The sequence below is a fragment of the Brachionichthys hirsutus genome, chromosome 9 (genome assembly GCF_040956055.1).
Source record: "Brachionichthys hirsutus isolate HB-005 chromosome 9, CSIRO-AGI_Bhir_v1, whole genome shotgun sequence".
Classification (NCBI taxonomy): Eukaryota; Metazoa; Chordata; class Actinopteri; order Lophiiformes; family Brachionichthyidae; genus Brachionichthys; species Brachionichthys hirsutus.
This window is the reverse complement of record NC_090905.1, coordinates 13,466,862-13,480,572: the sequence shown is the minus strand read 5'-3', so window position 1 is coordinate 13,480,572 and position 13,711 is coordinate 13,466,862. Positions and strand designations below refer to the sequence as shown.

The following is a 13,711-nucleotide window of genomic DNA, read 5'->3' as shown; positions in this document are numbered from 1 at the left end:
CTAAAGAGTTGCTCTATAAAACTATAAAGGCTAATGCTAATGCTAGCAATATTTATTGCTTCATCTAGCTCACATGTGTCAAACTCAAGGCCAGGGGGCCAAATGTGGCCCCGAGAGCTGTGCGCAGACATTTGTTTTTGTAAAATGCTGCATCTGTCACACATGTTCTTAACAGCCCACATTTGTTGGTTGTTCTGCAGTTCTGCTCCTCTCAACTGTGACAAAAGAGTTTTGAACAAAGTTAATGCCATAACTTGTGTTGGATGAGATTTTTCTTTATTTATTATTTCATATTTTTTACTTGAATGAGTTTGATTATTGATCGATGGAGTAGTGTGGTTTTCTTAACCTGATCAATTGAAAGGATTTATGTTATAATAACAGCAATAATCTATCCATATATTTGTACAACTATACAATTGAGTATGCAATGTTTGTAACTTAAGTAGTGAACTGATCAAACGGAAAAATTCAGCAACATGACAATAACAATAGCAACACGCTGCAGTCAGGAAATCAATAATCTGCTGGAGGTGACTATTGAAAGTTATTTGAACCTTTTTGTTTTTTTCAGCATGTGCTGACATGTTGACCCCGGCGACATATGGCGCTCAGGATCAGCACTGGACAGCTCCATAGGTAGTCTGATACATATGGATCAGGATCAGCACTGGACAGCTCCATAGGTAGTCGGCTACATACGGAGCTGTCCAGTGCTGATTCTGAAAGTGACGTATTTTCCGAGGCATTGACTCGGGGAATGTTCTTTATCTTGCCCACTTCGGTTGTTTTTTTTGGTTTGTTCATGTCCATGACAAGACAAGGTGGTGGCTTTTTGGTTTTGCTTTGATTTTGTATCGATTATCTTTGCATGATATGTTGTCTGATCATATTTGTGCTTTTTATTAAGTTATACTTTGAATCCGTGTGTGTACTGCGGGTTTCCACTGGAGTACTGCTTCAGCATAAGAACACAACCTGGACGTCTTCAATGTTCAATCCGACCGCGTTTATAAGAAGAGATCCAAATCAGGATGGTCAAAAATCTTACAATCAAATTTGTGAGCGTGGCGTAGCAGCAACTGCAAGGCGGAGGCAGCGCCCGTGGGAGCGTTCCTACACACGGCAGCGGGGGCCGGGGGGGCAGAGCAGACAGGAGCGCTTGCAGCAGTCTGAGAGGCCTCCAGGGGAAGCCGGCTGGATAAACAGTTCACTTAGAGCCTCTTGTTCTCTAAGAGGTCACCGAGGAAATACGGGATGGGAAGGGAAAATGGAGAGGCTTTATCTGGCTCTCACTGGAGTGCTGCCTGTTTGTGTACTCACAATATACTCCTTGAATACTGCTACTTGACTGCAAAGATACGGTGAGGAGTTTTCCTTTAATTAAAGCCTCGTTGTGTTGTGTATGAGGAAACATCGACGTAGAATAAAACAGAAAGACAAATGGAACCAGAATGGGATTCAGCGCAGGCTGAACATTCCCATAAATCTAAACCAAGGTCCTGTAAAACTGAGGATCATCCCATAATTTAAGATTTCTGAAACTCTAATAATTAACTACCATGGCAACAAGCAGTGCATTAAATTAACAGCTCAGTTTCTGGCTCTATTTGTTAGCATTAAGAAGCAGAAAGAAAACTAGCTCCAGAGGTTTTACACCCAACCTGAATAATAAAAATCACACTGTGCAGGATAAAATGCTCTAAATGAACTCGGTCTAAGATAAATTACTGGTGCAAGACCAAGACTCAGGTTTCATACTGGAACCTTTTATTCCCTGGCACAGTCCTACTGGTACCAGTACACGGCCATTAAGCACTGCAGCAAGGCACTGACACTTATTAAAGAGATACCCAACATAAATAACACACCCTCCCTGCTTCCATTCTAGCTCCATACAAGATGTAAGAATAAAGGATGTAATGAGTTAAAAAACTAATCATGAAAAGACTTAGCAGCCATGGAGGGTCAACTATTTGTTGAAACAGATCTTGTGCAGTTATGCAACATTCAATTTAGAAAAAAATAAGATGAGTATCTACAAAAGCGCTATATAAATACAAAGTATTATTATTATTATATTATTATTATTATAGTATCTACAAAAGAGCTATATAAATACAAAGTATTTTTATATTAAATTATTATTATTATTATTATAGTATCTACAAAAGCGCTATATAAATACAAAGTATTATTATTATATTATTATTATTATTATTATTATTATTATAGTATCTACAAAAGCCCTATATAAATACAAAGTATTATTATTATTATATTATTATTATTATTATAGTTTCTACAAAAGCACTATGTACAAAGTATTATTATTATATTATATTATATTATTATTATTATAGTATCTACAAAATCGCGATATAAATACAAAGTAGTATTATTATATTATTATTATTATTTTAGTTTCTACAAATGCACGATATAAATATAATGTATTATTATTATTATAGTATCTACAAAATTGCGATATAAATACAAAGTATTATTATTATTATTATTATATTATTATTATTATTATTATTATAGTTTCTACAAAAGCACTATATAAATACAAAGTATTATTATTATATTTAGGCCCGAGCGCCTATCCTAGGCGTAAGGGGCTATTGCTTTTGCAACGCAGAAGACGACAAGTTGATGAGCGCAGCTCGTCAACCCTCGGCATCCGACTTTGCCATGCTGTTGAGGACGACCAACACACTCACGCCCACACACACACACACACACACACACACACACACACACACACACACACACACAGACACACTCCGACACTAAACAACACACACATACAGACACACACAAACACGAGTTGACGAGCGCACGTGACTTGTCACGCGTCAGACGTGTATACAAACAGGCACGCCCCCCCCCCCCCCCCCCCCTCACCAGGAACAAAATGAGGGGCAAACCTGGAGTGAGCAGCAGTCTGCTGTGTTTGCTTTGCAGCTTTTGTCTGAGGCTTTCAACGCACAGCAATACAGAAGGCAAACCTGAGCGGCAGATGTCAGCTAAATCCGACCGTTCAAACAGCCATTCATCTGAAATCAGGACCTGCTGGAGCTGCAGCAGGAAGTCACTGATTGTCCTCCGGTCCGAGGACACATGCACGCCACACGGGATCCCATTGAAGCCTTTGTGTTGACACAGAGGAGCATGTTGTCATTAGGCAAGGCATCCTTAATCCTGGTGCTCCTGTCGTCCATTTAATTATAGAGGACGTGTGTCGGGTGGATTTGTTTGTTTAATATACTGTCAAATCAGTGTGAGGCTTAAAGCAGAGCCGGACGGGGAACACGGCGGCTTAGCTTGTCCTCTATGCTGCTAAGAAGCATTCATCAATCACACCACTGTGATCTACAGATGAATCAAAAGTCTGATTTTTAGCTTTCTCATATGTAATCTGGCCTAATTCACAATGACCATTTAACAGCCGTGCTAAAACAAGCGCTCCGGAGGACCAGTATGTGTTAATGACGCCTGAACACATCCGTCATGTCCGGGTTTATCGAGATAAAAGGATTTGAATTCAACTGGTGACCACGTGACGGCGAGGATGATTCCTCCTCACCCTGACTGTCCAGTTCATTCTAAGATCTCGTCGTGGCTCGTCGTGTCCGGCCTCCACTTTTCATGCCATAAATAATAAATTAGGATTAATCCACGAAACGTTGACTTGATGAGATGAACAGCAAAGTTAAGACAAAGGATGACAGCAGGGAGGGGGGTCTTTGGGTCGCCTCAGACGTTCCCGTGCTTCTGCCATGTCCCCACCTGCAGAGCAGGTGAGTGGGTGGGGGTGGGGAGGGGAGCTCAGTGGACTTTGGGGTCACCAACTTTGCCACAGGCGGGTGGTTCCGTAGCGTATTCTGGCTCCTTCCAGCGAGTCTCCGCCTCTGCTTCACCTGATCTACAGAGCTGATTGGCTCCTTCCAGCCAGCTCTCCGTCCGGGTCTAATCCTATTACAGGTCACGCACAAAGGGACATAAGAGGGTTATGTCCCTCTTATGTCCCGCTCACCCTCGAGACACTATATGCACCACCGTTTTTACGCCGGTGTGTTTCATGACTGCATTCATCGTACACTGAACATAAAGGCGTATTTTAATAGGATTCCCCGAGTGGGCTGAGAACACGTTGGCGATGAATGAAGATCCAGTGGACGACGTAATCCAGAGATGGGTGAGTCAACACGATTGTACCGGTGTGGTGTACTTTAGCTGACGCAATCACACCCGCTGTCGTAGTGAAGCTGTCCCGATGTTGAGGGGAATATACTTTGAAATACTTCTCTCTTGGATAATGCAGTTGTGAACATACTGCTGGGTCGGTCTGTGTACTGCCTCATATTAGACATTAGACTAATAGTCATTTCTGCTGACATGACACAGTAGTGAAGTGGAGCCACCAGGTCGATAGCCTATATACTATATAACCATTATATCCTAATCCAGATTACAATTACAAATGCATCAAGGAGTTTTCGCATAATTGACAAATAAAATACTGATAAAAATAATGTTGAATGAAATGAAGATTTTTCATGGTTCAGATCTCTGGCAAAATTTGAATGTTTCATTTATCTATTCTAAACCTTCCAGACAGTTTCATGCTAATCTGATGCTAATCTAATCCAGAAACAGCCAAACCAGCCTTGTGTCGAACAACATAGCATAAATTCCCCTCATAATTTCCAATGTGGAGGCCTTTCCCTAGATGTATTTATAAAACAGCCCCCCCCCCCAAATCTGATGATAATAAAATCTGCATTCATCCTTTGCTTCTTTTCATTCATCTTTTACTCAGCGAACTACTCCAGAAGAAGATTTGAAGCCAGAGGACTACGCGCAGTTCAAGACTTTTGGGTCTGCCTGTCTCGCCGAGGGGGACAGCGCCCGACTCCTGCGCTTCCTTCAGGATGAGAAGAACCAGGTATTCCAGACAGACATCCATTAGCATTCGTTAGCATTCATCAGCTACCTTAAGACTGACTGGAATCAACCCAAACGCCTTTAAACATCTGTGAGCTCCTTTCCCTCAGAGCAGAAGACGAGATCGATCCCCATTCAGCAGCGAACGTAAAGATGGTTGCTGTCATATTATTTAGATTTTTGCTGCTTGACATGAACGTAAAACGTCTCACCACTGCTCTACATCACCGCTCGCTGGAACGCGACGTTAAAAACGGCGTGCTGAAGTATCAAAGCGGTATTAAGGGTTTTCTCAGTGTAACCGAGCAAAGATGGCGTCGAGAGGTCGTCGCAGCTTCCGACCCTGAAAGGCTTCCGTCTTCAGCCTCGCCTCAGCCTCTGACCGATGAAGCACAATGGCTGCTCCTCCTTGTACCCCCCCCAGGGCATCGTGAAGTCCATGGGCGGCGTGCTCACGGCACCTCTGGTAAAGGAAGCGATAAAAAAAGAGAAGAGCCTCAACCGCTGCCAGGCCGCCATCACGCACCTGATCAGGGTAGGTAGAGGCTGATCAGCCGTTCTCACGCGACGCACTTCCTGTTCCACCAAGCTGAAGGCCCGGCGCTGTCGTCTAGACGTGTCGGCCAGACGAGCTCCTGCAGAGCCTGCTTCAACTCGCCGAAGACGTGGAAGCCGGAGACATTTCTGAGACCGTCTCGCTGCTCGTCCCACACTTACAAGCAGGTAACTTTGTGATCAGAGTAAAAGCACGGCGACGTCTCCGAAGCCGTCCGCTGTTGGGATGGCTGTTGCTGTGAATGCTGTTGGCGCCCCCTTCTGCACCTCCCGGCTCAGAACTGCTTCCTGTCTCCTCAGTGCTGCTTCGCCTGGAGGAGAAGGCGGCGAGCGTGGGCTTGGCTTTGTCGGCGCTGCAGCAGCAGCTGTCCAGGCTGCCGGTCCCTTTCACCCGGCAGCAGGAGGAGGCCGACGAGTTCGGTCTGTGTCGCTGCTGCAGCGCCTTGACTGCATTCACCCAGCCGTTCATCCGGGAGGTGGGGGGGACAAAGGGAACCTGCTGTCGTACCGCCCAGGGCGAGGACCTCCGCAGAGAGCTGCTGGAGTTGTAGGTTGCTCGCTTTCATTTGGGATGATCGGAGGCGCCCACACTCTGGTGAAAGGTTCTCGTCTGTGACCTGCAGCTGCCTGAGGAGCCTGAGAGACGTTCTCCTGGAGGCCCACGTGAGCCGAGACCCGTCGCCTCTGAGGAGCTTCGCTGCTGAGATAATGGTGAGAGCAAGTCCTCCCAGGCGGTTATGCTGGAGCCATCTTTTATCTCTGCCTGCCTGTCTCTCTGTGTGACTGTCTGTCTGTCTGCCTGTCTCTCTGTATGACTGTCTGTGTGTCTCTCTGTGTGACTGTCTCTCTGTATGACTGACTGTCTGTCTGTCTGTCTCTCCGTATGACTGTCTGTCTGTCTGTCTCTCTGTGTGACTGTCTGTGTGTCTGTCTGTATGACTGCCTGTCTGTCTGTCTCTCTGTATGACTGTCTGTCTGTCTCTCTGTATGACTGGCTGCCTGTCTGTCTGTCTCTCTGTATGACTGTCTGCCTGTCTGTCTGTCTCTCCGTATGACTGTCTGTCTGTCTCTCCGTCTGTTAGCAACATAAATCTAAAAGTTACAAACAGACCTTGACAACAGGAACACTTGATTACATTTTGGTGATGATCCAGAAGATCCTGGATTCTGGATCACTTTGAAACTTTCATTAACATTTCAGTGAATGCAGCTTCAAAATGTGTCCCTCAGTATCTCGGTTGATTATTGACCGATGTTTTATGGAATATGACACAGCCATGTAGGGGGGGGGGCTCTATCTCACCTCCAAATTGAATGAAAAACTCACTTTTCCCATGTTTCTACACTATTTGGGTGGTTTTGGGTCATTATCAACCCAAAAACAATAAACTATCCAGTCAGTCCAGCGTAGTTCTGTAATCGCCTACTGAAACGCGTCTGGAAGAAATCTCCCCCCCTGTGATGTCACAGAGGGGGAACGAGCGCAAGATGTTGCGTGCACGTAGCTGTGCGCGTGCACGCAATGAACTTTGTGTCGTTTTCAGGGGCGTTTCTGACAGAGCTGTTTGAGACAGGAATGAGGGACGCTGTCCTGCAGCATCTGTTTGAGACAGAAATGAGGGACGCTGTCCTGCAGCATCTGTTTGAGACAGAAATGAGGGACGCTGTCCTGCAGCATCTGTTTGAGACAGAAATGAGGGACGCTGTCCTGCAGCATCTGTTTGAGGCAGAAATGAGGGACGCTGTCCTGCAGCAGCTGTTTGCTGTTTGGACCAAAGACTGTCTCTGAGACTGCGTTAACAGAACATCAAAGGAGGCGTGACGTCATTCTGATCTGTCGCTGCATCAGGTCACGCTACCGGCCCTTCAAGAGTCTCTCTCGGGGCTCCTGTTCTTCAGCTCGCTGGAGAAGACGAGTCGGTCCAAGGAGGCCAGAGCTTGTCTGGCGTATCTCCTGTTTGTGCAGCGCATCAGTATCGACAGCTTCCCGGCAGTGTTCAGGTGAGAAGCGCCTCACCTGACCGGACCGGTGCCTCCGTTGTCCACCGTCCCGGGACAAACGCGTTCCGTTCTTGTGTCCTGTTGTCCAGTCCTGCGTTCGTCCTCCAGAGCAACATGGAGCACATCGACCAGCTGCTCGGGAGGTACGCTTACGCCCCCTCCGGTCAGTCGACGCCGCTTTAAACGGTGTTTGGTTCTACGTCTCATTGTTGCTTCTTTTACAGCAAAAAGGAATCGCACCTGCTCAAAGGACTGGTGAGGCCACGCCCACGCCCACGCGCAGGAACGCGAATGTAAAACAAGTGCGTGTGAGGAGACATTTTACGGCGGCGCTCTTGCGTCTTTGCCCTGAAGGCACTGTGTGGACAGAGCTTGGAGATGGTGGGAGACAGCGGCCTCCCAGTGAGCGTGCTGGAGCTGAGGAGCTTCCATAGTGCAGCGCAGGTACGCAGACAGCTACTATGGAGAAGCAGCATCAGCTGCTGTTCAGTGAGTCAGCCGGCATCCGGTTGTGTGTTCACAGAATCTGAGACGAGTTCTGACCGACTGCCCGATGCAGCGTCTGGTGAGTGGGAGGAGCTGTCTGTCTGTCTGTCTGACCGCTGAGCTGTCTGTCTGACCGATGAGCTGTCTGTCTGACCGCTGAGCTGTCTGTCTGTCTGACCGCTGAGCTGTCTGTCTGACTGCTAAGCTGTCTGTCTGTCTGACCGTTGAGCTATCTGTCTGGCTGCTGAGGTGTCTGTCTGTCTGACCGCTGAGCTGTCTGTCTGTCTGACCGATGAGCTGTCTGTCTGACCGTTGAGCTGTCTGTCTGACTGCTGAGCTGTCTGTCTGTCTGACCGTTGAGCTGTCTGTCTGACCGTTGAGCTGTCTGTCTGTCTGACCGCTGAGCTGTCTGTCTGTCTGACCGTTGAGCTGTCTGTCTGACCGCTGAGCTGTCTGTCTGTCTGTCTGGCCGCCGCCTCCTCAGAGAGAATCTGCGCTGCAGGTCTTCCAGCTCTTCATCCACAAACTGGATGCTGAAGCAAAGCACAAGTTCTTCAGGTGAGAGAATCGCCCAAAATGATTCGGTTTCAGTCGCTCGTTGGGATGCGCGTCCTCTGTGGACTGGTCCCGGCTCGTCTCACGCATCATGTCCATCCAGATCATGCTGATGTCCTCTGTGGACTAGTCCCGGCTCGTCTCACGCATCATGTCCATCCAGATCATGCTGATGTCCTCTGTGGACTAGTCCCGGCTCGTCTCACGCATCATGTCCATCCAGATCATGCTGATATTTCTGCATCATCCACATCCTGATTCGTTTTCAGGCCACGTTTTGAATACCTTCTCAGCATCTGGCTCTGATCTGACCCAGACTTGTTGTTAGTGGAAGGAGGTCCAGCAGGGCTCCAAACCGTTTCAGTGGATGAAGAACATGAAAATGATTTTATGTTAAATCAAATCTATTACTTCTCACAAATTACTGGACATAAAAGCAGAACCCCAGCAGCCAAAGTTTTCACCATCACCTGTTGCTTTAAGCTTCATTAAACGTGGAGGGAGGGGGGGGGGGGGCACATGACAGAGAAGAACCAGCTACAATTTGAAGAGGCTCTGGATGCAGGGATGCCCCCCCCCAGCATATTCTGGTCTGACGTCGTATTCCGTGTTGCAGGTGCATGTTAAAAACCAGCAACCACACAGGAGTGGAGAGTTACATCATCAAGAACATCAGGAGTCAGGTCGACCTCTCTGTGCAGGTGAGGTTGAAGACGACTCCCGGGCGTCGCCTCATGGTCAAACACACTCATTACATCTTCTGTGACTCTTCTCCAGCCGGGAAACACCAATCAGTGGTTCCTCGGAGAGCAGCTTCTCTCGCTGCTGAGGCTGGTGTTGTGTCTGCCACAGGCTGCTGACACAGATCTGCTGGGCGGCATGGACAGGTAGGCGACATCATCCAAAGCACGCTACGCAATGCTATCGGACTGGAGGCGATGTCAGGGGGACGTTACTTAGCAACAGTCGCCAAATTTAAACGTACCAGGATTTTAACTCTTTCGCCCACAGAAGGGTTGGTGGGATAGTTTTATATTTATAATATGAAATACACTGAAACCCAATGCAAGTAAAAAAAAACAAAAAAACAAGATGGCCACCAAACAGCTGGACCCACTAAGTTGCTTCTGCATTTTCCTAGTATTGACTTTATATTGGGTTGAAATGATAAAAATCACATTTCCACTATTAGTGCTGCTGCCCTTCTTGACTATTCTTTATCTGTCGGCACTTTTTGTGTAGCTATTAACGTGTTTTTTTTAATATAGTTAAATAAAAAATCTGAATAAAATATAGATTGTATTTATTTCTCTTTTGACAAAACGTGTTTTTTTAACTCCTGAAGAGGAGTAGAAACACTTTGAAAAAAGATCTCAGAATTCCCTCGGTGGTCAAATCAACGAGCACCAGAACTGGAAGCAACATTTATTATCTATTCATACGTTCTGTGGAAGATTTACTCGCAGATGTAAATTCATTCACCGCAGGCGTCTGCCTGTATTTATTACAAATCGCTCCTGGCCTTCTCACACACGAAGGTAAATACTCTATAAACAGGACATCTGCGTCTCTTCATCCAAAGGAAGACAATGAGCCCCGCTTTGTCTTTGTCTCTCCAGGATAATGGAGAGTCTTAATCTCCTGCGTTATCTCCTTCTCAGGGACGCGAGGCACCCCGTAAGTCAGATTCATTCAGCGTTCACTGCTCTCCTGCCTGGTTCATGATCTCCTGCCCCCCCCCCCCCTTTCAGGCAGATGTGTGGGAGGAGATGTCCAGGATCAAAGGCGAATATCTTGAAATGCTGCGGGTGTGTATCGGCATATCACGAGCGTTTTATTCTGCTGAACTCAAGGCACTGAGGGAGGATCGGAGGCGGCGAGCCAGAGGTAGGCATCAGCGGAGGATCGTTAAAACGACCGTTCAAACACGACTTTATGGATCAATACTCTCCTCGCAGAGGCCAGAGACGCTGCCCGATCGGTCAAAAGCATAAAGCTGGAGCGTGAGAAAGTGTCCACCGCGTCCCCAGCGGTCCAACACCAGGTACAGAAACGTCCCATTCCTGATCACGTTGGTTCTGTCCTCAAGAGGACCGACAGTCCGGCTGTCCTCGTCTCTCAGGTGCTGCAAAGCGCTCTGGTGACCTTTGACCTGATGGAGAGTCTAATCATCCGTATCGACGAGATAACGGAGCAAAAGCGGAAGATCCCGAACTGAGCCGAGGCCGCTCGAGCCCGAAGGTCCCTCCAGAGTCAGACGGCGGGACGCGTTTTACAAACACTGTTTATTGTATTTGTTGTGCTTGAACAAAGCAAATCTGCATTAAAACAACAAAACGGAACAAACCGTCATGCAGCAGATCGTTTAGTGAGCATCAAATCAGCATCACAGTCTCTCGCTCAGCGTCTCCCATGCAGGACTTTTCTCGATGATGAAGGTCCGAGCCTTCGACATCCTGTCGCTGATGCTGTCTGCGAGAGGCTTGCTGGTGGCCTGCAGAAACAAAGCGCCGGGGGGGGGGGGGGGGGGGGCGGGGCCACCGAGTTCAGGGCGTCCACAAGCACAACAGAACCGACACGCCGCCACTTCCTGCATCGTTACCTTGGCGATGGTCAGCATGCCGTTGACGATATCGTTGCTGTTTCGCACAGGCAGAACCCTGAGATTCCCGCCGAAGAACCTGAAAGAGAAGGGGGGGGGGGGGGGGTCTCTCTGTAGAGGTATTAAAGGACGATCTGGGTTCCGTCCATGGAGATCAGAAGAAGCCTTCCTGCTGCGCGGCTACCTGCGCTGGACCACAGACAGCGCCTTCAGCTCCTCCCCCCCGTTAAACGGCGCGTACAGAAGCAGGAAGCTGTTCCGGTGAACCTGCACAAACGCCTTTATCTCGTCGGTGAGTCCAGAATCTCCAGAACTCTCCGGCAGGTCTCCAGGGTGGACCAGCAGGAACGCAGTACCTTGAAGTTGGTGACATAAATCACAGAATACTGCGGTGTACTCTGACAGGTACACAGTTGTGTGTTTAGTGAGTATTGTAGTATTATTATATGCATTACCTGACAGGGGGAAAATAAAAGCTCCGGAATGAACGCTCTCTGAAAACCTGATTCTGTGCGCCTGCGCAGTAAGCATCCTGATGACGTCATGCGTCTGGGAAAGTCAACGCAGGTGATTCAATTACAAGAGTTTACAAACGTGACGTCGTTGTTGTCTGTGTCTTCGTGGTTCTGCTCCATTAGCCCGTTAGCTGCTAGTTTTAGCTACTCAAATCCTACCCGAAGCGACGTGCTGACGATAATTGTTGTTTTCCACGGAGGAGTCTCTTCTTCGGACGTCGCCATTACCTGAGCGTGACGGTGCCGTTCTAAAAGATGCTGTGATGCTGACGTCAGACCGCTAGAGGCCGCTGTGACGTCACCAATGCTCTCCTCCTTGAGAACTTGAGAAGTGGGTCTACCCACCATAATTCGGCTATGCTGAACACGCCGGCCCAAACCCCGCCTCTGAACGACCTTCCGTTCTTGAGATATGACTAAATTAAACCTTTACACGTCCATAACGTCGTCACCGTAAGTCACACCCACTTTTCCGTGACGTCAGTTTCAGCCACATATGTCATCTATAAGTGTGCCAAGTTACAAGTTGTTAAGACACTTGTTTGTGTGCATATTTATGCTTATTGTCAATTTTTTTTTTTTTTAACTTTATTAACAAAACTCACCAGTACAAACTCACTGAAAAGATCTTATACAAAACATTAGCATTTTCCGAGGTCAACATAGAAGAAAATCTAACAGTGAGTAATCACCAATATGTTCAAAAGGAAGGAAAGAATTAGCAGGAAAATAAATAACCACAAAAATAAACACAATAAGAAAAATAAAAAATACAGGAAAATACAACATAAAATTACAAGCAATGGGTATGGGGAAGGTTAAATTCTGATATAAATGTGTTCAATTTTTTTGCCTGGGGATTATTGATTTGTTTTAGTATCTTCTGTAACAGGGAGAGCTCATTCTTAAGAGCAGGCCATGATGGGGGTGATTTGGCATACCGACATTTGTGTATATAGTATTTTGTAATAATAATTAGATTATTCACCAAAAACTCACTATTTCTGTCTTTGAGGATTACTCCTAATAGAATATCTTGAGGGGACCAATAATCAATGTCTCTGGAACTGGACGATATTAAGTCATAGAGAGATTTCCACAACATTTGGACAATCTCACATTCATAGAACACATGCTCTGTTGTTTCTAGATTTATGTTACAAATATAACAGTTATCTACTACAAATTTAAATCTACTTTTCATGAATTAATTTGATGGATAAATGCTGTTTATGGTTTTAAAATGAACTTCTTTACATTTTGGGGAGATTGGGAATTTTAAGTAGTTTGTTCGAATAGATAAAATTTCAGAACCGTTATAATCTTGGAAATAAGGTATTGACTAAATACTGCCTTAAAAAGTATTATTACATTTATTGTTTACAAGGTCGAGACCATCTATCTTTACTTTGTGTAAATTTGGCGCTGGTAAAATCAAAATATTATCCTTTATATATTGGATTAAAGCTTGTGGGATATTCTGTGAAACGTTTCTATAGATCTCAATCGAGCAAGATGTTCTATTTTTAGCATTAAAATCCGTCAATTCAAGAATGTCTCCATTTCCATCCATCATATGTAAAACAGACCAAATTTGTAAACATGCGCTTTGTGATACTAATTACGATTATTTTGTAGTTGGGCGAGACTGGTCCGTCCACAAAAACACTCCGACTGGAAACATGCGTTTTGTGATACTATTTACGATCATTTTGTTGTTGGGCGAGACTGGTCCGTTCACAAAAACACTCCGGCTGGAAAGGTCCGTCCACAAAAACACCCCGCCTCTGAACGACCTTCCGTTCCTGAGATATGACTAAATTAAACCTTTACACGTCCATAACGTCGTCACCGTAAGTCACACCCATTTTTCCGTGACGTCAGTTCCAGCCACATATGTCATCTATAAGTGTGCCAAGTTCCAAGTTGTTAAGACATTTGTTTGTGTGCATATTTATGCTTTTTGTCAGCTTCAGACGCTCACTGAAGCGGCCCCGTGCGCCCTCCTGTGGCTGTTTCTGGAATAACACCAGAAATGTTCCAA

The 13,711-nt window shown here is 46.2% G+C and overlaps 2 protein-coding genes across 2 annotated transcripts; one reads left to right on the top strand and one right to left on the bottom strand.

Moving 5' to 3' along the window:
* Positions 1-4,165: 4,165 nt before the first annotated feature.
* LOC137899741 (glomulin-like) lies at positions 4,166-10,768 on the top strand. The gene is made up of 18 exons (XM_068743779.1): positions 4,166-4,204; positions 4,829-4,954; positions 5,378-5,488; positions 5,568-5,676; positions 5,809-6,055; positions 6,132-6,219; positions 7,358-7,509; positions 7,599-7,652; positions 7,734-7,764; positions 7,864-7,953; positions 8,033-8,074; positions 8,480-8,553; positions 9,167-9,251; positions 9,328-9,437; positions 10,170-10,227; positions 10,302-10,437; positions 10,509-10,594; positions 10,673-10,768. The coding sequence occupies exons 1-18, from the start codon at positions 4,166-4,168 to the stop codon at positions 10,766-10,768; spliced, it is 1,734 nt and encodes a 577-aa protein (XP_068599880.1).
* Positions 10,769-10,906: 138 nt separating this feature from the next.
* Positions 10,907-11,892, bottom strand: LOC137899848 (protein SPO16 homolog). Its single transcript, XM_068743893.1, has 5 exons — positions 11,827-11,892; positions 11,608-11,701; positions 11,337-11,508; positions 11,153-11,231; positions 10,907-11,044 (listed from the first exon to the last, which is right to left on the bottom strand). The coding sequence occupies exons 1-5, from the start codon at positions 11,890-11,892 to the stop codon at positions 10,937-10,939; spliced, it is 519 nt and encodes a 172-aa protein (XP_068599994.1). The 3' UTR covers positions 10,907-10,936.
* Between the last annotated feature and the right edge of the window lie 1,819 nt (positions 11,893-13,711).

Excerpts from the sequence above, each read along its gene's own strand:
- LOC137899741 (XM_068743779.1), top strand. The coding sequence starts at position 4,166 with ATGAATGAAGATCCAGTGGACGACGTAATCCAGAGATGG. Across the intron at positions 6,220-7,357 it reads GCTTCGCTGCTGAGATAATG|GTCACGCTACCGGCCCTTCA; the intron begins GTGAGAGCAAGT and ends TCGCTGCATCAG. Across the intron at positions 7,954-8,032 it reads GCTTCCATAGTGCAGCGCAG|AATCTGAGACGAGTTCTGAC; the intron begins GTACGCAGACAG and ends GTGTGTTCACAG.
- LOC137899848 (XM_068743893.1), bottom strand. The coding sequence starts at position 11,892 with ATGGCGACGTCCGAAGAAGAGACTCCTCCGTGGAAAACAACAATTATC. Across the intron at positions 11,232-11,336 it reads CTGTCTGTGGTCCAGCGCAG|GTTCTTCGGCGGGAATCTCA; the intron begins GTAGCCGCGCAG and ends CTTCTCTTTCAG. Across the intron at positions 11,045-11,152 it reads GCATGCTGACCATCGCCAAG|GCCACCAGCAAGCCTCTCGC; the intron begins GTAACGATGCAG and ends TTGTTTCTGCAG.